This window comes from Seriola dumerili, unplaced genomic scaffold (genome assembly GCF_002260705.1).
Source record: "Seriola dumerili isolate Sdu_G_001 unplaced genomic scaffold, Sdu_1.0 BDQW01000052.1, whole genome shotgun sequence".
In the NCBI taxonomy this organism is placed as follows: domain Eukaryota; kingdom Metazoa; phylum Chordata; class Actinopteri; order Carangiformes; family Carangidae; genus Seriola; species Seriola dumerili.
In genome coordinates, this window is record NW_019174307.1 from 22,325,531 (window position 1) to 22,349,111 (window position 23,581).

The 23,581-nt window shown below is 39.0% G+C and overlaps 4 protein-coding genes and 2 pseudogenes across 4 annotated transcripts; all 6 read left to right on the forward strand.

Moving 5' to 3' along the window:
- Nucleotides 1-1,400: 1,400 nt before the first annotated feature.
- Nucleotides 1,401-2,348, forward strand: LOC111218144 (annotated as a pseudogene).
- A 3,310-nt stretch (nt 2,349-5,658) lies between these two features.
- LOC111218307 (gamma-crystallin M3-like) lies at nt 5,659-6,406 on the forward strand. The gene is made up of 3 exons (XM_022740556.1): nt 5,659-5,667; nt 5,780-6,028; nt 6,125-6,406. The coding sequence occupies exons 1-3, from the start codon at nt 5,659-5,661 to the stop codon at nt 6,404-6,406; spliced, it is 540 nt and encodes a 179-aa protein (XP_022596277.1).
- A 2,806-nt stretch (nt 6,407-9,212) lies between these two features.
- Nucleotides 9,213-9,971, forward strand: LOC111218290 (annotated as a pseudogene).
- Nucleotides 9,972-12,877: 2,906 nt separating this feature from the next.
- Nucleotides 12,878-13,614, forward strand: LOC111218248 (gamma-crystallin M3-like). Its single transcript, XM_022740458.1, has 3 exons — nt 12,878-12,895; nt 13,002-13,244; nt 13,339-13,614. The coding sequence occupies exons 1-3, from the start codon at nt 12,887-12,889 to the stop codon at nt 13,612-13,614; spliced, it is 528 nt and encodes a 175-aa protein (XP_022596179.1). The 5' UTR covers nt 12,878-12,886.
- A 3,397-nt stretch (nt 13,615-17,011) lies between these two features.
- On the forward strand, nt 17,012-17,759 carry LOC111218262 (gamma-crystallin M3-like). Its single transcript, XM_022740476.1, has 3 exons — nt 17,012-17,032; nt 17,144-17,386; nt 17,487-17,759. The coding sequence occupies exons 1-3, from the start codon at nt 17,018-17,020 to the stop codon at nt 17,757-17,759; spliced, it is 531 nt and encodes a 176-aa protein (XP_022596197.1). The 5' UTR covers nt 17,012-17,017.
- A 3,016-nt stretch (nt 17,760-20,775) lies between these two features.
- LOC111218319 (gamma-crystallin M3-like) lies at nt 20,776-21,655 on the forward strand. The gene is made up of 3 exons (XM_022740570.1): nt 20,776-20,923; nt 21,025-21,267; nt 21,377-21,655. Exons 1-3 carry the CDS (start codon nt 20,891-20,893, stop codon nt 21,653-21,655), a joined length of 555 nt encoding a protein of 184 aa, XP_022596291.1. The 5' UTR covers nt 20,776-20,890.
- Nucleotides 21,656-23,581: the final 1,926 nt, after the last annotated feature.

A 23,581-nucleotide genomic window follows, 5' to 3' on the forward strand; every position in this document is an offset into this window, starting at 1 on the left:
TTTCAGACTACAGTACGGTCTTTTTCACAGAGGACATTTTGTCAGGTCACAGTAAAGGAAAACACAGGCGTCAATAACAAACTTCATGACGGCTGAATTCCATTTAGCTGCATCAGTTTGAGGGTTTCTTGGCGTTGTTCATGTTGGATCACTGCCACACTGCCATGGCTCACTGGGACACTTGAACAGAACAGATCCAGGTGTTGTTGTTATTAGTAACAGCTGTGATTTTTACCACTATGACAAGTCAAGTTACCTGCTGTGAAAAAGTCATAATAACACTGGTGCAAACTTTTAGATAACCGGCAGTAGACCTACAGAGTGTTTGTCTAGAATCAAACCGGTACATCACATTTACACACTTAGATTAATTGATTAGTCGATCAACAAAAAATTAATCTGCAAATATTTTGATAATTGACCAATTGCTGGAGTCATTTATGAAGCTAAGATGGCAAAAATGTACCGGTTCCCATTCCTGTAATGTAAGGATTTTCTGTTTTTCTGTTTTATAGAACTGCAAACTGAATATTTTTGGATTTTTGAACAGTTGATCAGACAGAAAAAGACATTCGAAGACTCCACCTTGGGGTGTGGGAAACTTTGATGGGTAGTTGTTGCCTTTTATTTTGACACTTTAAAGACCAAACAACTAATCGATGAATAGAGAAAATCATTGGCAGAGCAATTGGTAATGAAAATCATTTATTGTTGCAGCCTCAGACTTTTGGCAGACCAGGACATCTGCAACACTAATCTTTGTTAGCTCGATGTATTTAACCACCGTGGCTCCCAGACCTAGTGCTATTAAAATAAACAAACATACCACTACGATGGAAAATGACTGGCTTTAGGATAGTAGCTCATAATAATAGGGATCAGGAATCAACAAAGGCTGTTCTAAAATATTCATATTTCTTTAAACCGGTAAAGCGCTTAGTTTTTACTCACATTGTTCTCGTTGCCTAATATAACATTGAAAATGTGGAGTAACTAATAAAATAGACCTGTTGCCATTTGTGTTATGCCTGTTCTTAAGACATCAATGGTCTGAACTAGTGACGCAGTCGAACAGAGGACGACAAGTGAAATCAGACGTTTAACTGTGATCAAACTCAGACACAGACTGTCCTCGTCCCTCTCCCTCAGTCTGAGAAATGTAAAAACTGCAGCTCCGTTCTTCTCCCTCCTCTCCCGCCTTGTGTCTTCCACCCATTTCCCCTCCCTTTTTTCTGGATCGTGATGGCACAAATGAAATTAACAGCGATCGCAGAGCTGCTTATTCATCAGCTTCCAGATAATTTGAATAACAAAACCCTGTTAGAGCGCGTATAAAGTATAAAAGCCGCCTGGCAGCCACAGGTTGTTGGACAGATTCCCACAAACACAGATCATCAAACATGGGCAAGGTATGTAGAGAACAGACCAGAAAACAAGCACCTCGAAACTCGACTGACATACAATGTAAACAAGTGGGAAAAAAATAAAATAGAAGAGGAAGAAACAATCTAAGCTTAAAAAAGCATTTTAAAATCATCTTCTGCAAATTAGTTTGTATAATTTTTTGTTTTCCTTTTCTACAGATCATCTTCTACGAGGACAGGAACTTCCAGGGTCGCTCCTATGAGTGCATGAGCGACTGCTCCGACATGTCCTCCTACCTGAGCAGGTGCACTTCCTGCAGGGTGGAGAGCGGCTGATTCATGGTCTACGACCGCCCCAACTACATGGGCAACCAGTACTTCCTGAGGAGGGGCGAGTACTCTGACTACAACTCATTTGGCATGGGTGACTCCATCCGTTCCTGCCGTTTAATTCCTCAGGTAAACAAAGATTTTTGAGATTATCACAACTGAGAAACCACATTTGGGTATTTTTAAATTAAAGATAGTAAAAACTGTTTGACTGCTGTGCTGTCAAAATGTGGGTTTGAATTGAATGGGTAATTATCTAATGAGAAAAAAATCAAAAAATAACATGGCAAAATGCAACTGTAGCTCTGTTTTTGACAAACTGCTGTAATAAACAACATGTTTAGTGCCACGCTCATCTCTCTGTGCTTTCATCAACAGCACAGAGGCTCCTACAGGATGAGGATCCACGAGAGGGAGAACTTCCAGGGCCAGAGTCATGAGCTGATGGACGACTGCGACAACATCCAGGACCGCTACCGCATGCCCGACTGCCAGTCCTGCAACGTGATGGACGGCCACTGGCTGATGTACGAGCAGCCCCACTACAGAGGCCGGATGGTGTACCTGAGTCCTGGAGAGTACAGGAGCATGAGAGATGTGGGATACAGCGGCATGAGGCTCAGCTCCGCCAGGCGTATAATGGATTCCTGTTGAAGCAGAGTGTGAAAAATGTGCTGCAGAATAAAATGAAACACAAATCAAACGCCACCTTGTCATCATGTCGTCTTATATCATTTTTTTTTTTTAATAACATTTTTTGGTGAATGTGAGGGTTAAAGCTGCAGTGTTGGTCTTTAAAGAGATCTAGTACATCACATTCATCCAGTGCTGTGCGGCAGTATTACAACTTCTATGCCAGTGAGCTACAGATATATAAAAACTAGAAGGTATTTGTACTGAATTATGAGCAGAACCCTTTAGTTCTCTGTACAGGCTGTCGTTGTTTCTCTTGATGAAAATATTCTTACTCTGCAATGATCATACATACAGTACATTTATCAGCCAACCATACACTTTATAAGAGGTCAAATCATATTAAAATCACGCTGTAGTCTGTTTTATCCAAAGCAGCTAGATGTAAATACAGCATTAAACTCTGTTGCATATTTAAAACATACATTTACAAATAGAGACGACTTTCCCGACAGTCTGTCAGGAATGTAATGGACACAGACGTTTTATTTACACACATTAAAACAATCTAAAAATACATATGGAAAGAACTGGATTTTTAACAGTGGCGAGTCCACGGCCGTCCAACAATGTCCGACACCACAAAGGTACATATTATGGTAAAAGGCAGTTAAAAGTGCAAGTGCATTTATCAGTCTATGAATAAGGTGAACCATCTGTTTCTTGTACTGTGGCTCTTCACAAGTCTGTTGGCTTCTAGAATAAATGTGTTTCACGTGAAACTGATCAGTTGTGATGGCAGCAGCTTAAAGTCTTCACAGAGGACGTCATGTTTGGGGGGTTGATGATAAACCTATCTGCCTTTATGAGGATTTATGAGGATTTCCTCAGTATTAAACTGTGCTTTTGTGTGTTGACAGTAATTTCAGAGTTGGGGTAAACAACTCTTTTCAAACAGTTCTTGTCATTTTGACAAAGGGGAGTAAACCAATAAATAACTGAAAAAGTTTAAATACTTTGAATAAAAGGAATTAAACTTGGTCATTGTTCTTTGATTGACTCTAGAGGAGTTTAGTTCAATCACATTTATGTTTCCACCGAATCTCAATTTGTCATTTGGATGATGATGATGAACTGTGAGGAGACTGCCAAATAATCTGTTTTGGTGACATTATCATTTTTTAATGTAATCTACTGGATTCAACTGTGCACGCATCATCCTTAGATTTAAAGCTTTTCCTGGACAAAACCAACCCACCAGTTTTACCAACATAACGATCAGTTTACTCATCAGGCGAAGGTGCAACTCGGCCTCGTATAAAGTTTCCTGTGGCCTGGAGTTTAGTGAAGTGTGAGAAAATAACTGTTAATGATGCCATCAGGACATTATCAGTTATGGATCAGTAAACAAGTCTGACACACATAAGGGGCTAAATATCAGGATACCGCTTCCTATGATACTTTGATTTTGAGCGTTTCAATAAATAAATGAACTGCTGGTTTTGCCTTTGCTTTGTCAACTTAATAGACTTGGTTGTTACTACTCGTGTTTGCTGTACATAGTATGTAGAACCTTTTATTTTTATTTTCCCTCATCATGCTTCATTTTGTGCACAATAGTTGTTCATAATAAATATAATATTCTACTTTTAAGCATTTCTGATGGACACCCATAACATTTCAGAAAGAGACAAAAAAGCTCAAAGTCATTCAGTTTCTGAACTTTAAATCACCACAGCGAACGTCACACATGCAGATGACATCAATGTACAGCAGTAAAGATTTAAACATTTTTGAATTTAAACATACAAACAGTAATACATGCTGCATTAGTTATCATATTGTCAATAAAATGTGATAATATGTGTTAAGACTCTTAAATCCTCATTGTACTGGTGTATCATTTGAAATAAACACTAATAGAACAACACTGATGGAGGAAGTATTCAAATCCTTTAAGGGAGCCATTTTGTAAGTTTTGCTATCGCTACATAGCTAATGTTAGCATTAACAGCTGTTCACTTACTAGTCTAGAAGAAACGTTGTGAGTTCAGCATCAAACTTAATTCCTTTACTCAACAAGAGCTGTCTCCAGTGGTGGAAACAAACCCTGGTTTTGTTTCTATTTCCATAATTTCTTCTGTTCTACTGATGTTAGCATGCTTACCAGCCAAACCCAGCCCGACTGAACCGCCTCGTCACTTTCCGATACCGAGTCACTGTAGTGTTCAGTCTGCGCTGAAGACGTAGCGCTGCTCAGGCGACGTATTACAACCTCTTGTCTTGTAAACGCAGCTATGGCTGAAGCTCTTGGTGAGACTGAACAGCTGTTAATGCTAACGTTGGCTATGTAGCGATAGCCAAACTTACAAATAACCCTTTTAAGTAAGAGTGACAATATCACAATGTAAAACTGCAAATGGAAGTCCTGTTATTAAAAGTAAAAAGTAAGTGAAAGTAAGATTAACAAAATGAACATTAAGTGTCAAAAGTAAAAGTAATTAAGCTTTATCTCCTTGGCCCTAGAGGTAAAATGTGCGGCACATAAAATACAACAGTGCAGAAAAATGAGTGAGTGTTACACCATTATATATTATATTATTGGATCATTATTACAGCTGCACTAATGTGTATGTAGCATTTCACTGTCGTATCTGGTCGTAGCAGAGCCAATTTTAATTATTTCATACATAATTAAGTTGTTTAATCAATAAAAACTGTTTATAAGCTAAATATGTTTTGTATGTGAAATCCTAATTTGTGAGGTAACTGTAATAACTGTAGATGGTAATTAAAATGAAATGTAGTGTAGTGGAAAATGGAAATACTCCACTCCAAAAACAATTACTAAAATTTATACGTAAGTACTCTAACTTGTACTTTGTTACATGAATTGTTCAATACAAAAGCCATCAGCGTAATAAAAGCACATATTTTGTCATTGTTGTCAGTGAACAGTGGAGTTCTCTTCAGTGACATGAAGTGAATAGTAAGACAAAGACGTGAGCTGATGAGTAACCTGTGAATGTAACAAAGACCCAGCACTGACAGCACAAAGAGTCCCAGCTCATACGCTAGCTGCTGTCACCCACCTGTCCCCCATAGGAGAGCTGCTGCCGTTGGCACTGCCCCAGATGCATGCAGTCTGGAATAATAACCATTTACAGACCGATTTAACAAACATTATAGCCCTGTATGCTACGCTGCTGAGTAAGATGTTCAAAACAATGGCTCCATAGATCATTTAGCTATCATGATGGGTATAAAAGTGACGGACAGTTAGGCTGGGAGAAGTACCAGTGCAATCAGGGGAAGCACATTGAACACCAAAATGGGCAGAGTAAGAGAGCATTTCTTTTATGTTGTAATTTAAGCTGATAAATATATATAACATTTCAGAGCAGGTGTTATTTGTGAGGTGGTTTTAAACACGTACTTGTTTGTTTTTTCAGATCATCTTTTACGAGGACAGGAACTTCCAGGGTCGTTCCTATGAGACCAGCAGCGACTGCGCTGAGCTGACCTCCTACCTGAGCCGCTGTAACTCCTGCAGGGTGGAGAGCGGCTGCTTCATGGTCTACGAGCGTCCCAACTACATGGGCCACCAGATGCTGGTGAGGAGGGGAGAGTACCCTGACAACCAGCGCCTGATGGGAATGAGCATGAGTGACTGCATCCGTTCCTGCCGCATGATCCCCATGGTATGAAGCTTCGATTTGAGTCATGATGAGCTCTCATGTACATGTTAAAGACACAAAGAAAAGTAATTTTTTGTTCCCTTACTTGTCATTTTACAGCACAGAGGTCCCTTCAGGATGAAGATCTACGAGAGGGAGAACTTCGGTGGTCAGATGAATGAGCTGAACGAGGACTGCGACTCCATCCAGGAGCGCTACCGCATGCCCGACTGCCAGTCCGCTCACGTGATGGACGGCCACTGGCTGATGTACGAGCAGCCCCACTACAGAGGCAGGATGATGTACCTGAGGCCCGGAGAGTACAGGAGCATGAGAGACATGGGCATGGGTCCCATGGACATGAGGATCGGATCCATCAGACGCATCATGGATTCCTGTTAGACAGACCTGAAAATGTAATCTATAAATATGAATAAATGTTTCATATCTACAAAGAATTTGTCAATTTATCATTCATGTTGAGATTCAAAACCGCAAACACTGATCCAAGACTCCCTTTTGGGCTGTATTTCAAAATAAAAGAGAAAATATAATGAATTATCAGCATCCAACTGTTCCTGTATTTCAAAGGACAGTTTGGTAATGAATACTTCTTTTTTTAATCACCATACCCCAAGGATAAGACTTCTTCTTCTTCTACCTATGAAATGTGACACATGACATTAAAGATGAAGTTCAAAGGATGAAACAGTTACCTCTGACACTGCATGGTTTTCCAGACATTTCCTGACATTACTGCAGCAGATACACAAAAACCATAAAGTTTATTTGAGTGTTCGAAACACACAGCGAATAAAATATTTCACTCGCATGCCACTATTAAAATTAAAGTGTTGAAATTCCAGTAACAGTTGAAGTGCAAGGTTATTTTCACAGCACATGTAAGGACATGTCGCTGCAGGAGAACTGCAGGTGGGACTCGTTATGTTAACGAGGATGCTAACGACGGCTCTGATGTTGTGCAGCTTGGCTCACTGAGACGAGGCAGTAAATAAAGACAGAAAAGGAGTGAGTTTTGTCAGATCAGGTTAACTCAGACTGCTGAAGCCTGAAATCAACTTCAGCTAAACTTTGAATTGTATTAACGAGGACTGTGGATTTTGGCCAGTAAGAGCAGGACAAATGCGTCGAGCAGACAGACGCACGAACAGGCAGGTGAATGTTGTTTTAAGACGAACTTAGAAAGTAGATTCAAAGTTTAGGAATATTTGCATTCTGTCATGTTTCTTGAACTAATGAGGCCAAACTTCAAAAAAGGTCCCTTTGATAATTAGTAGTCCTTGCAATTAAAGATTCAAATAATAATAATAATTTATGTTTGGATATAGCTGGTGGTAGGAGAGACCGTGGTCCCTGGTTTACTAATCTAACATACCTTAGACTACTTGTCACCACAAAAGGAGAAACCTTGTGATAATCAATAAGGAGTGAATGTAATAATTCTCCCTTTTTTGCCCAAGTCTGTGCATTTCTTATTATTGGGTCATATATAAAGAGAAAGCTGATTATAGTTCTGTCACGATTGTGCTCAGGAAGTAAATAAGACTGTTTAAGAGGTGCTGAGTCTTTGGAATGAAACGGAAAATAATAATAAAAAGAATACAGAACAAATGAACGTGTGTGTGGTCATGACTCATTAAAGGCAAACTAACTAAAACTGACAAATATGTTAAAAATACAACAGTGATTCATTCAGATGTAGAAATGTTCTGTGCGATCTCTGCAGACTCCTAATGACGCCTTAAAGGAGACATTTAAAAAAAATAAAAATCAGAATAAATAGATCATTAGTCAAGTTAAGAAGCAATAATGTCAACCCCAGTGCTCATTTCAGACACATATCATCATCTTTGTCCCACTGCCGAGCAAATCCCACCGTACCTTAACACACAACTTTACCCAACTCTGGTGCATACACCCGTTCAGTTCGATTTCTTGGGCAGATTAGGGTAACGTCAGGTATCATGTCGCGCCAGGTGACCACGGACGGAGGGATGGGTACATGTACATATCCCACAACAACCCAGGGCACGTTAAGTTTTACGTTTTAAGAGTAAAAGAAACTGAGTCACACAAGTTTCCATCTGGACTGATGCTCGTATTCATCCACTTCTTTATGTTCACGTACTGAAAAAAGAACCACCAATGGGACCAGTTAATGGCGAATGTCTCTAATCATGTAATTTGCCTTTAAATGAGCCGAGTAAAGCTTAACGAACTTCAAATACTGTGAAGATTTAGTAGAGTGAGGCTGTGTTTCTATAGCTGGTTCCAAACAGGTAAAAAAAAACCTGGATTTTATTGAGCTCAGTTCAATAAATCTTATCAAACCTTTATTTCTTTATTACTTTTTAAGACCAATGTATCAATGTTTAGATAAATAGTTAATATAAAACATGAAAAAATGACACAACTTGAATTTTAGTTATCTGACAATACACTGTGTCATATGCTGCTCAGATTGTGAAGCCCCTTGTAAAGAAAATCTGTGATTTGTCATATTGGCTGTATAAATAAAATTGACTTGATTATGTTTATAAAATGGTCTTACACTTACATTAATTGAGCTAATAACTCACAGTGACCTGTGTAAATTACAACTTTAGTGTGTTTATCATACATCGAGCCACAGATGTACCGCAGAACAGAAGTGCAGTAAACTCAAATATGTGCAAGACAAATTGAATGTATGAATCAATCCAGCCTTCTTGGAATTTCTTCATTTGTACCTAATGAGTTTGTTGAAGTTACAACATTTCAACTACATAAAAAAAAACATTCATTCTGCTTTAGTTATCTGATATTATCAAATAAATGGGTTACTGAATCATATTTCTAATAAAATATCTTTATCATTTAGTCAGTGAATGATCCCATACACTCTGCAGGACAGAGATGGCTGCAATATTACAGTTGGAAACTTCTCTTTATTTTCTTTATGTTGGACAACAATACTCCATGTAGACTACATGCATTTCCACCAGAGTGGTATAGTGTTGCATAATAACCCTTTAGTGCCCTGACTGCTCAGTAGGCTACTGTGGCATGTTGCTGAGTCAGGGGTTTGCACAATAGAAGCCCTACATACGTTTTTCACATTGAGCAAGTATAAAAGTAACGGCTACAGCCGACAGAGCTACACAGCAGCCACAGCTCAGTCCTGAGGAACAACCAAAAGATCATCACCATGGGCAAGGTAGGTACTGGGAATGATCCACCTAAAAAATAATTAACCAAAAGAACATTTTTAGTTTTAATTTATAAAGTTCTTTAATAAATTATCAGTAAAAAGCTTCTGAGCGTGGCACTGATGAAGCGTTGTTGTGCTTTCAGATCATCTTCTACGAGGACAGGAACTTCCAGGGTCGTCACTATGAGACCAGCAGCGACTGCCCTGAGCTGACCTCCTACCTGAGCAGGTGCCACTCCTGCAGGGTGGAGAGCGGCTGCTTCATGGTCTACGACCGCCCCAACTACATGGGAAACCAGTACTTCATGAGGAGGGGCGATTACGCCGACTACATGAGCATGATGGGAATGTCCGACTGCATCAGGTCTTGCCGTATGATCCCCATGGTAAGGATTTTCATATTCCGGACGTCATTTTATATTTATTTATATCTGAACGGTTGTCTGATCAAAAGTTTGAAATGTTTTCTTAAAACAGCACAGAGGCCAGTTCAGGATGAAGATCTACGAGAGGGAGAACTTCGGTGGTCAGAGTCACGAGCTGAATGACGACTGCGACAACATCCAGGACCGCTACCGCATGTCCGACTGCATGTCCTGCCACGTGATGGACGGCGACTGGCTGATGTAAGAGCAGCCCCACTTCGGAGGCAGGATGATGTACGTGAGGCCCGGAGAGTACAGGAACTTCAGGGACATGGGCACAAGCGGCAGCAGGTTCATGAGCATGAGGCGCATCGTGGATTCCTGCTACTAAATTCTGCATACGGCATAATAATACAAAATAAAGATTATATTTTGTAAAATTTGTTTTGAAGAGTCTTATGTTGTGTTCACAGTGGTATCTAATAATGTATGTAGTATTTTACAACAGAGTTCAAATTCCCACACAGATTATTTGGACTGTGATAGACTGGTGACCTGTCCAGGTTACACCCTGCCCCCACCCAAGGTCAGCTGGGTTTGGCTCATGCCCCCCGTGACCCTCATAGGACAAGCGTTATAGCTAATGGATTAGGTTAGCTTCTGCTGCACACAGTTCACCCTATAGTATACATCTTTTTCCACATAATGTAAGGACAAGTGCCTAATCAGTTCTTGTAAATAAATTAGTAACTATGAAATTAAGATTTTTTTTAATTGTATTTGTTTGGTTTGAGTCAAATTAACAGAATCACATCTATGTAGTTTCTACCTTCACATTTAACTGCTTCAAATTTGTTCCCCTTTACTCTTAGAATATGGCTCCTAGAGATTTTTTTTGTTTGTTTTTGCTTTATATAATTTAACTAGTAGTTTGAATACATTTTAAAGAAGCTGGGTGATCTACAAGGTGCATTATGTATTGTCAGTTTATGACCAGAGGTATGTCCGTTTGGGCTGAGGGGGGAACCCTGGTATGGGGCATGAAAGACAGGAGTCTGCAGGGCAACGAGGGCCTCATGTCAAGATGCTATTGAGCTGCACTGTAGGAAGAGCAGGACACACTGTTTTTGGAGGTTTACTTTAACACACACTTGCGTTACTGCTACTGTGCACATCAATTCACATGAATTCCACAAACTTGAATTATAATCCATTTTTGATGAGAATCAATTATAGTAAATGCTTTAACCTCAGACATTTAACACAGTGAGACTCTAAAGAGGGAAAATAATAATAATCAGGCTGAGTCTAAAGCCGTTGCTTACTGTGAGCAGTTCATCTGTAGCTGCTAACCATAAAGCAAGTGTGTCCAGAACATTGACACTTAGTTTAAGAAGTTTAAGTCCTCGTGGTTCGGGGGTGTTAGTTAATACTGACTCTAGCCGAACTCACTGTCTTTGAGCTAATGTTCAGTTTCATTGTTCTGGGCAGCTAGTATCGCTACGTAGCCAATGTTAGCATTAGCAGCTGTTTACCGACCAGTTTAGAAGAAACGTTACGAGTTCAGCATCAAACTTTATTTATCAAGAGCTGTCTCCAGCGGAGAACAGCAACCCTTTTGTTTTCCTTCTATATCTATCACTTCTTTTCTTCTACTGAAGTTAGCATGCTAACCAGCTAGCCCCTGCCCCGTTGAAACGCCCCGTCACTATCCGATACAAGGTCGCTGTAGCGTCCAGTCTACACTACACGTGAGTTGATTTGTTTGTTCGCATCCTGCTAATGAGGCAGCTTCGAAACAAACACGAAAAACCAATCATGAAATTGCCTTCAGCTCCACAGGTTGGTTAAAGTCACATTATAGTAAATCACAATACATACAACAATAAATAATGCAACAAGCACACTTACAGACACCACACTTATTGCATTTGATATGAAAGTCTCCTGAGGGCCGTTTTAAGAATACTTTTAAAGGTGGGATAAACAGGATGAGACACCATTTGTCAGGGTTTTCGTTTTAGCAGCGCTTTATATAAAATCCAAGTTGTTACTGCTTTTCCCTGTAATTTTACTGGTCATGTTTTTAATTCAGATAGTTTGTGTGTTCTCTGCCCCCAGGTGCCCATACCATGTATACACTATTAAAAGTACATTTTCAACAAGACTTCTGTGAACAATCTCTAAAACGTTCCTGCTTATATCTTATGAATCCAAGACATGACGCACTGAGTCAGTTGTGCTGCGGTATGTGGTTTTAGTTCATGCTACATATTTGTCCTTACACAAATAAACAAAACGTATTCAAGCAAGCTCAGTGCCAGTTTACCTGTATACAGCCCAGAGAAACATATTTCCAATGTAAGGGTTTCAGATTTAAAAGACCACCGTAATGCAAAGGGTGTATTGGATATGAATAAAGAGACTGCGGTTCAATTCAACAGGGTCGTCGTGGTAACCTATACGTCATTGTGACAGAACCAATGCTAATTAAAACAATCAATATTTCGGTTTTGATTTCTACAAATTCTAGATTCTCTAAATGCCATGCTCGTAAAATATTGAGTGTATTTTGTATTTGAGATCAATTTCTTTGCTCAAGGCCATATAACTGAGTAACACTGTGCAGGTGGAGCTGCTGATTTACCCTGCAATAAATCCTACAGTCATAATTATCCTAAACCTGTAATCTATGAATATCCATCTTTCTTTCTTTTTTAATTTTTGTCTCCTAACCAATTTCCTTCATTAACACCAACTGAAAGGCAGTGTGTGGTATTTGTTCATAGTTGATATTACCACGGTTCAGATGACAATAAAATGACTTTCTCACCCACAAATGGTTTCTATTGTGACTTTGTTTGAAAACCCCTTTGTCCACTGAATGTTTTAGCTTTGGTGAAATGTTGGCTCATTGGCTCCTGTTGTTTTAGGAGAATCAAAAAGCTATAACTGAAGTAACTGCAGCTTTTGAATAGCTGACTAATACAATCAATTGTATTGTGCAGCTTCCAGCAACAATTTTTATACTATACATAAAATACTCATATATAACAAAAGTCCTAAACTATTTTTTGAAAGAAAAAAAAAGGGAAAATTCTGTTTAGAGGTTGTGACCCTGACCCCCGCTAAGCAACTCAAAACTCTATAGGCTTCTTTATACTAGGTTGCTGGGTCAGGGCTTTGAACAATAGAGAGGCACACAGTCTTTGTCTCTGTCCAGGTATAAATGTAACTTGTTCAGAGAGACACGGCATCAGTTCAAAAACAGTTCTCTGAGAGATCTGGGAAACCACCGCAGTCAACATGGGCAAGGTAGGAAACAGTAAAAAAAAAAAAAAAAAAATTAAATCAACATTAATTTGCCTACAAATATTTTATCATTACTTTGGTCATTAAAACCCCTCTGCTTCTTTTTCAGATCATCTTCTACGAGGACAGGAACTTCCAGGGTCGTTCCTATGAGACCAGCAGCGACTGCGCCGACATGTCCTCCTACCTGAGCAGGTGCCACTCCTGCAGGGTGGAGAGCGGCTGCTTCATGGTCTACGAGCGTCCCAACTACATGGGAAACCAGTACTTCATGAGGAGGGGCGAGTACGCCGACTACATGAGCATGATGGGCATGAGCAGTGGCATCAGGTCTTGCCGTATGATCCCCATGGTAGGTTCAAAACACAATCAAAACCTAAATTCTTGAAAGACACGAAATATTTTTCCTCAAATTAATCATTTTGTGGCTTGTTTTCTTAAAACAGCACAGAGGCCAGTTCAGGATGAGGATCTACGAGAGGGAGAACTTCGGTGGTCAGATGCAAGAGCTGAACGAGGACTGTGACAACATCCAGGACCGCTACCGCATGAACGACTGCATGTCCTGCCACGTGATGGAGGGCCACTGGCTGATGTACGAGCAGCCCCACTACAGAGGCAAGATGATGTACGTGAGGCCCGGAGAGTACAGGAACTTCAGGGAGATGGGCATGAGCGGCACCAGGTTCATGAGCATGAGGCGCATCATGGACATGTGCTAATTGTACATTTCAACCTCAATAAATGATGTAACTTTCTAAATTCTGGTGTCATGGTATTTAATTAGTATAATGTCTCTACAAAAGCATTTTTTTTAAATAATTAAAAACTTCAGTGAATAAGTTTTGAGTAAACATTCTATGTAATGTCCACCATATTTGTACTTTACCAGCTGCGACAGCGTGGGGATGGATGTTGAGGTTTTGAGTAGTTTGGCAGGTGTTGATATGTCTGGCTGTCTGTCTGAGTGTGGACACCACAATAACATCACAACTGATGCAAGATACAGTCACAAAACTTTACAGGTGGGTACTTGAGATCAAAATGAAGACCGTTCAAGGACGTTTCGAATCTTCGAAGTTCAAAAATGAGTGCGGACCAACATATGAGTTCTGAGTGCTTATCTGATAATATATAAATGACTGCTGGATACTCGTGGGTCAGAAAATCAACATGTTGACGTGCATCACGGCTGGTGTGATCCCATCACATGATAGTCTCTAGTTCAGTTTCACTCCTGCATCATGCCAAACATTTGGCCCATATTACATCGGGCTACAAGACAATGCTTTATGTATAAAATTAAATACATAGTGCACTTGATAGAATAGGGGTGTCAATGTCAGTCCATCTGTTAGCCTGTCCACCACTTTGGTCCAGACTGAAAAATTCTATTAACTATTGGATGGACTGCCGTGAAATTAGATAACTACTGACATTTTCCACCATTTTCAACTGTACTTTGTGTTTTGTATAAACAAGCAAATGTTACCAAGATGGTGAACCTGCATATACACACTATACCTACAAAACAACAGCACATTAGCATTGTCCTTGTCAATATATGAAATCAGTTAAAAGGAGTTATTTGTCAGTTTTACTATTGCTACATAGCCAGCGTTAGCATTAACAGCTTTTTACTTAGCGGTCTAGAAGAAACGTGAGTTCAACATCAAACTTCGGCCCCAGCTCGCTCGGCACATCCTGTCACTTTCCGATACCGAGTCACTGTAGCGTCCAGTCTGACCTGAGGGTGTATTATAACCTCTTGGCTTGTAAACACGACGAAGGCTAACGTTCTTGGCAAGACTGGTAAGTAAACAGCAGTTAATGCTAATGTTGGCTATGTATCAAAACTTACAAATACCTCCTTTGAATCTTTTAATTAAAACACCCGGTAAGCAGATAGGCAGATGGTTGGTAAGTGGATGTTATCATGTTTATAAGTGGTTGCTAGGGTGTTACAGTTTTCTGCTGTTGAGTTGCTAAGTGGTTGCCAGGTGGTTTCTATGGCGTTGCTATGCTGTTGCGTAAATAATTCCACTCAATTACACTATACACTACTGACTTTTTACCGGGATACTGGATACATCATTACTGTACTGAGTTACTGTGATATAATGTTTATAGCTATAATATGCTAATGGAGGCTCCATCAGTCCACTGTAAATCACTCAATGCTTCATCCATCTTGTGAATCGATGTAAATAACGTCTGATGTTCAAACGGACTTTGATCTACTGTACACCAAGCACATTTCTTCAAATGCATACAAGACAGCAACTTTCTGAAATAGTTTTTTTTTACCCATCATGTCCAAATGGTTAATTTAGATTTCCTAACCTCGTCTCCTTTCCCTTTAACTAACATGAAGGTGAAAAATGATCTTCTTCCACACTGTGTACCAGTATCACATATGGACTATAGTCTTCATTTGTTTATTTCAGCTCATCCTTGAAGTTAAGTTGTTTTCACACCAAATTATTCAAACCCCAGACACCAAGTTTCCATCAAACTAAAATAATTTTTTAAATCTTGTGCATCATTTTAAACACATTCCCTCAAAATTCAGCCAGAAAACTAGAATATAAAACAAAGTTGTGTTTCAGACCGTTATGAATGAAAGAATGAAATTTTTATTATTGTGTCATGCATATAGTAACTAAGTCCAGCCAGATTTCTGCCTTTACATTTCCAAACAACAGAGAAAGTCCAAAAACGAAGAAGCAACTTCATCATCCTTTCACAATCCAACAGAATTCATAAATCACTGATTGAATATAGAGTTGAAAGTGCTGGAGAAATCTGAATAAATACTAATCAGTAATTAAATAATCCTTCTTGGCTTCATTTCCCAGCTTTTGAGATTAAGTTGGCAAATTAAAATTAAACAGCCATTACAATTCTTCTGCTTCGTCTGCACACCAGGATCCTTCAGGGTTTTGTCGAGCCATTTCATGCAAGATTAATTCTCTTAAATCATAATAATTTGAAAATAGAAAAGGAGATTCACCTTCCACTTCACCCAAATCACACAGCTTACATAATCGGTTTTATTCCTGAATATTCTTGAATCTATAAACCTCAACGGCCAGAGGAAGAATAACAGCTCTCATCTGTGCAATTAAAGATCTTTGATTTCTAGACCAATGAGATGCACCGATGCACATACGTCCTTAGTGTTGGCTTTGACGAGATATTCTCAAGCTTTTCTTTAAACTTCAGTAAAAGCTCCAATATTTTTTATTCATACACTTTCACACTGAGCTTCAGCCACCTCCCCGAACTATCATAAACTTGGATAGATGGCCTAAATGGATCCAGAATGACAGAATAGATATAGACAAAGATTATAATTAAGAAAGTCTATCTATCCTCATATTATATTTTCTGTACTCAGGTATCACTTGTAATGAGATCTCGATCTCAATGTGACTTCCTGATTACATAAAGTAGTATATATTAAGTAAAGCAGTATATAAACATTTAATAAATATTTTAAAATTGATAGATAGATCAATAACCAATTAAAAGAATTATATCTGCATAAAACTAAAGCATAGTGTGTTATAAAACATATATACTCCAAGTTTTTGCTTAAAATTTCTTATGCTAAGTCAAATCATGATGAGCAGAGAGAGGGGCTTTGCTAGTCCCAGGCAAAAACTAATAAAAATAATAAAAAAGAGTGCGCACCATATAATCATATGGCCTCAGGAAAACAGCTGTAAATTGCCACTTATTTTATGTGTTTACCATAAACACTACATGGTTCTACAAACAGCTGGATAAACATATATGTATACTGTCCGAGGGCCATACAGTGTGTTTTTGAAACGTGTAAAACAGACAATTGTTTTTTAATTCTGTATTGTGATGCGCTCATTGTATTTACTTACCTATGGAAATCCATTCTAAAGTCTTCTAGGGGATCCAGTCACATGGAAATGTCACAAATTCCCCTCAGCCCTCTATAGGCCTCTATACCATGTTGCTGGGTCAGGGGTTTACACAATGGGAGCCTCAGATTCTTTGCGTTTGGTCAGGTATAAAAGTAACGGGTAAACACAGAACAGACATCAGTGTAGCAGCAACGCAGTTCTCTGAAGAACAAACACCACAATCATGACCATGGGCAGGGTAAGTACACTCACCTCACAAACTGTTTTTTTTTTTTTAATTATCCTTAATTATATTGATTTTTCTTTTTAGCTTAAGTTCCTGTTCCTTACATTTTGTTCTTTCTTTCAGATCATCTTCTACGAGGAAAGGAACTTCCAGGGCCGTTCCTATGAGTGCATGAGCGACTGCTCCGACATGTCCTCCTACCTGAGCAGGTGCCACTCCTGCAGGGTGGAGAGCGGCTGCTTCATGGTCTACGACCGCCCCAACTACATGGGAAACCAGTACTTCATGAGGAGGGGCGAGTACGCCGACTACATGAGCATGATGGGCATGAGGGACTGCATCAGGTCTTGCCGTATGATCCCCATGGTAAGTATAAAAACACAATTACAATACATATTTAACTCTGGTAAGACGCTTATCGATTTTTCTCAAATTAATCATTTTATGTCTTGTTTTCTTAAAACAGCACAGAGGCCAGTTCAGGATGAAGATCTACGAGAAGGAGAACTTCGGTGGTCAGAGTCACGAGCTGAACGAGGACTGCGACAACATCATGGAGCGCTACCGCATGTCCGACTGCATGTCCTGCAATGTGATGGACGGCCACTGGCTGATGTACGAGCAGCCCCACTTCAGAGGCAAGATGATGTACCTGAGGCCCGGAGAGTACAGGAACTTCAGGGACATGGGCATGAGCGGCAGCAGGTTCATGAGCATGAGGCGCATCACTGACATGTAAAAGCACTTGTGTTGAATATGTCTAAATAAAACAATAAAACCTTTTAGAGTAAATATTTCCGCCTGTTGCGTCATTTCATATCAACTTAGTGATGAGAAGTACACCTACCAATATATAAATATTGTGTGAAACAATACAGAAAAATACTATGCTTGATGCATGCAGTATAAACACGGAATAACAAGGGTTGCACACACATTCGTTGGTTACGAAAACTCCACAAACTCCTACTTCAATTCACTTAAAATTGAATAATTGCAGTAACCCCTGTGGCATTTAAACGTCTTTGTGGTTTGAAGTCACCTTTACTTAGATTTTTAGTATCTTTGTTTAAATAAGTTGGTAGCAAAAAATAAAATAAATGATGATGAAAGACATGTTCAGTAGGATTATTTCTGTTTAAATGACAAAAAGGGAAGGAGTATTGACCCGGCACAGTTTAAAACACAAACACAGTGTGCTGTTGTAAATGTCGCCACGGATACAGGAAGTGAAAAAAGAAAGTGATCCTCTGGACTGAAAACCATTTTGTCATTTGCGCAGTAACCTACGTGAGATCAAAGTCAACAATATAAAACACGGGCGTGTGATATCAGAATACACAGAATAACGCTTTTAAAGAACTTACTGTTTTTCGTAACTGCACGAGTCCTCGGCAAGACGCTGTATCTGGACAACTACGAACCCGACTGCATGAGAGCTAGCGGCATTATTCGTGATAGCCAAAGGATGAGTTCATTGATTTTCACGACCCTTTGACCTTTACTCCCTTTACTGCCATTGACAGTTCAAAATTGCAACTCACTAACTCTTTATTTACATTGTCCGGTGTGTAGAAATCCAACAGCTTTTGTTGACCCTGACCTTTGCCGACCTTTTCTCTGGCACCACCAGCAGTCCACACGAAATATTAAAATCTAATTGGCTGGATAAGTTTACTGAAGATTCATGCAACGCCACAAGATGAACCTTCCAAAAATGAAAAATCCAAATTTCCTTTAAAATCATGGAAACATTGATTCTCCCATGAACATAAGTCACTTTATTTTAAGAGGCACCGCTGGCCTTCCCTTAGCGCCACCTTCGGGAATATAACAATGATGTTGTGAGTGTTTGTTTTTTCCCCCAGACGTTGAGCGCCACCTTCAGGACGTGCTGGACTGGAGTTGGACGAAATGACTAGAAAATCCAAACTTGTACCATTTATTCTGTTATTCAGTGTGTTTATTTTTCTATTATGTATATTGAGCTATATTTTATTTTGTTACTCGTTGTGTTATCTTTCATTTTCTACAAAGCTGCTGTAACACAAGAGTTTTCCAATTTGGGATCAATAAAGTACATCTATCATGTATCAATAATGGCCTGGTGATACTCTTCTTTGCCCAGAGAACATATCGCACTGTTTGTGTAAATTCTCATTTTTAATCCTTGAATATATCAACCCACATCAGGTACGTTTAACATATCAACAAAACATAAACTCACGACTGCCACACAACAAACAATAAAAAACTCATTGCAAAACAAACAAGCTCAACATCATTATCTTAATATATTATTATCTTTGATAAATAGAAAACATAAATTAACCGTAACATTAATACAATTTAAATATACAGTTCTTCTCTATCAGGTTCACTCTTCTATCCTCAGCAAACTTTTTTCAAGTTGGTCACTGTTAAATTTAGTGGCTTGTATTTAAACATAAATAAAACCAATGAATATTTTAGCAAATTACTGTTTTCAAACATTTCTTTTTCAGTAAAGTTACTATTACTTGTTTATTTGTATTTCATAAGCATGGATAAATTTACAACCTATAGTGAAATAATTAAATCAAATTTTGCGCCTTTTTACTACACTGTTGCTCATAAAGTTGGAATAAAATATTTTTTACCTCTTTCCATGAAATGATTGTGACAATGTGATTTATTTAATTTCACCTGGGTAATTGGGACACATAATGTAATCATTGCACCTTGGTCAAAAGTGATGCATTTAAATAAGAATAAACAGAGGATTGTGTCTGAAAACCAATTATTCCAACTTTATGGGCAACAGTTTATATACGTCTCTGTTGTACTATAGGCATTTGTCAAACCAGTGACACTTTACTGTCAAAGAATTTGTGTTTTCTTCATATGTGGCAACTTTTCTCACTTTCGTGGATGTTGCTGCACAAAGATACAGTAAGATCGTTGTAATAATATACAACATATATAACAAACAGCAAAGAGCTAAATGTGTTGTATCATACGTACTTACTTCGAAGCAAACTCACAGGTCCGTTGTTATTCAACTTGTCAATCTTCTGATCTTCATCCTCCAAAATTTCTCACATACAAAAATCAATTTTCAATTAGATTTAGGGCAATCAAATCATGGAACGGCTTTCTCCATTTCACAAAGAACTGCTCTATAAAACGTTACAAAAGATGCTTAAAAGACCATTTAACTGCTGTTTTATGACTGTTTCTCACATTTTCTCTTATTTTGATATTATTGTTATTATTGCTGTTAGTTTTATTATATACTGTATATTTTGAATCTGTTCGTTTTTCATAATTTCTATGTAGTCACTTTATTTTCTCGTATTTTCATTTTGTATTTTTTATAATTTTGTGATATTTCAACATTATTTAAGTGGAGGTGTAATGTATAATGTATGCTATTCGTTTTCTTTGTCATTTTCTTTGTATTTTAAATTGTGCGACAATGAATAATAATAATAATAATATATATATGTATATATATACATACAGCAAAAACTCAGTGATTTTGAAAAATCTATGTTTGTAAAATATTAAAAACCAAATACAGAAAAAACTCCTTGTAAAGGTCATACACACAATTCTTAACAGTCACATGAGCCAGCCCATTCATACAAGCACGGTTCAAAATGCTTTCTGTAACGACAGAAAAAGGCCTTTCTAAAGACTGTGAGGTTCCCAGGGCCTGAAAAACATGGACATAACCTCGGCATTCTATAGGTTTCAATAGTAAGCTGCTGAGTGAGGGGTTCTCTGAGGGGGGGCCACTGGCTCTTTACGTTTGGTCAGGTATAAAAGGAAAGGGTTAAACCAGTAAAGCAGTACAGTAGCAACAGCAACAACTCATCCACAGCCAACATGAGCAACACCGGCATGAGCATGAGGGGCAAGGTACTGTCAACAATCTTTTATCAGAAATTTAAACAGAAATTACTGTTTTTAAATTCACTACCCGTTTTTTATTCTCCAAAACCATTTCAATTCTCTTTCAGATCATCTTCTACGAGGACAGGAACTTCCAGGGTCGTTCCTATGAGTGCATGAGCGACTGCTCTGACATGACCTCCTACCTGAGCAGGTGCCACTCCTGCAGGGTGGAGAGCGGCTGCTTCATGGTCTACGACCGCACCAACTACATGGGAAACCAGTTCTTCATGAGGAGGGGCGATTACGCCGACTACATGAGCATGATGGGAATGAGGGAATGCATCAGGTCTTGCCGTATGATCCCCATGGTGAGCATGAAGCTGTGTACAGGGTTCACTGACCTCTAATTATTCATCATACGACACATTTCTGACTCCACATGGATGTAAACTCTCAAAACTGTTTTTCGCTTTACAGCACAGAGGCCAGTTCAGGATGAAGATCTACGAGAGGGAGAACTTCGGTGGTCAGAGTCACGAGCTGAACGAGGACTGCGACAACATCATGGAGCGCTACCGCATGAACGACTGCATGTCCTGCCACGTGATGGAGGGCCACTGGCTGATGTACGAGCAGCCCCACTTCAGAGGCAGGATGATGTACGTGAGGCCCGGAGAGTACAGGAACTTCAGGGAGATGGGCATGAGCGGCACCAGGTTCATGAGCATGAGGCGCATCGTGGATTCCTGCCACTAAATGTTCTCTAAATGTTCACTGAATGTGTCAAATGCCACTAAATAAAGTAATAACTGCACTATACTTTGACTTTTGTCGAGCTTATTGCCCAACTGGCACAATGAAAGATTATGTAATATTATACAGTAATATATAATGGGTCATACAAGTCAACATATTTGTTATTTGTTGTTTTTATTTGTTACTTTTCTTTTTCTTCAAACAAAGCAAACAGCTGCTTGCAATTTTCATCCTAAAATATTTTTAATTTGATGATAAATTTGTCTCTACATTTTAGTGGTTAACCCAACAGACAAAGGCCTAGCTGACATTGATTTTAAAAGATGGATTAATATTCATGGCATTTATAGGCTAAAAAATTGTGTATTACGTATTTCGCTGTTTTACAGTGAGGCATTGAAATTGTTAGATTGTACAAATGAATAATTAACTCAGTTGGCAAGGACAATTCAAAAGCAGTGGCTTTGTACCTTACAACACAAATCTTGAATGAACACTTAGCAAACACAAAGGACCGACAATATATTGGCAAAGGTTTGAGGGTGGCGCTAATAAATGCCAGTCGCTTTGTTGTCACTTAAATGAAGGCTAAAGCGTTTCAACCTTTCACCTTTGTACCTGCAGGAAATGCTCCACGCTCTCAGGGACTCGAATCACCGATAGTTTCAAAGCTTGAATGAACATGTACAGCGTCGGAGCCTCTTCGGAAAATCACTATTTCGGGGGTGACAATGTGGTCAATCTGTGATGTAGCTAACGGTAGCCACTTACAGTAAGCTAGCTAATGTTAGCTGATGTTTGCTGTTAGTGTAACACAGCGAAATCTTTATACAAGGATTATTCTCATTGTGCCTTGTAAAATTATACGGCTATGACTTCAAAAATTCAGTTTCGTGGTCGTTGAGCAGCAAGCACAAGCTAAAGATTATTTTGTAGGACCCTAAAACTGTTTGTTCCAGACTGCAATGAAGCATTGTTAATTTTACTGTATATAACATTAGCTCTGCCTTGTGCCTCTGACATCCCCAGAGACCTCCATGTTAACCAACTTTACAGCAGAAATAAACATTTTCACAGCCTGATACAAAAATGGTTTTGGTCTCTGTAGCTAATTGCCTCCTTCATGACACCTGTACAGGGGTGAATTTTTATATAACTCACGTTTACATTGTATTAGGGCTTAAAATTATGCATAATTGAGGGCATGGCCACTTTGAATGACAGGTGGGTGCCGTTACAGTTGACTAGCTGCTAGCTGTCTGAATGCTAGCTGTCACCTCTCGGCTGTTTGTTGTGTTTGTGCCGTTTTGGAGGATTTTTCATGCTAATATTGGACAAATTGTTGTGCAGGTAATTGTCTAAGAGAAAAGACTGAAATTCTAGCATTATATCATTTATACATTAACACTAATTAGCAGTTATTTGTGTCTGCGCTCACCATACCTGCCTTGTCAGCTGGCTAACTAGCCAGGAAATTAATTAGCCTTGGGTTAGCCTTCGAGCAAGACGATGCTAACATGATGCTAACAGGAGCGTATGATTTCCGCTGTTCTTAAACCGGCACACACCCGAGTCTCGGCTCCCCACACGCCCCACCTCAGACAGAGTCCGCCACTGCCTGACATCAGAAACTTACAGGTGAAGTCATGGTCGCTATATCCACCTTTATTTACAGTCTATGGTGCCAGTTCAAATTTGTTGAAAATTGATTTTTCGAAATAGCCACAGCCCCGATATAAATACGTAACGACTTTGAAATTAATAATTCGCATTTGGACAATAGGTAATTAAAAAGGGGCAGCATGTGAGGACTGTTCCCATTTAATTAGAAAATGTATGTATGCACACATGAACCATCACTGCATGATTACATATCCACAGTAGTGAGTTGCTCCGGTGGCTCACGTCGTGGAGCTATACCATAAA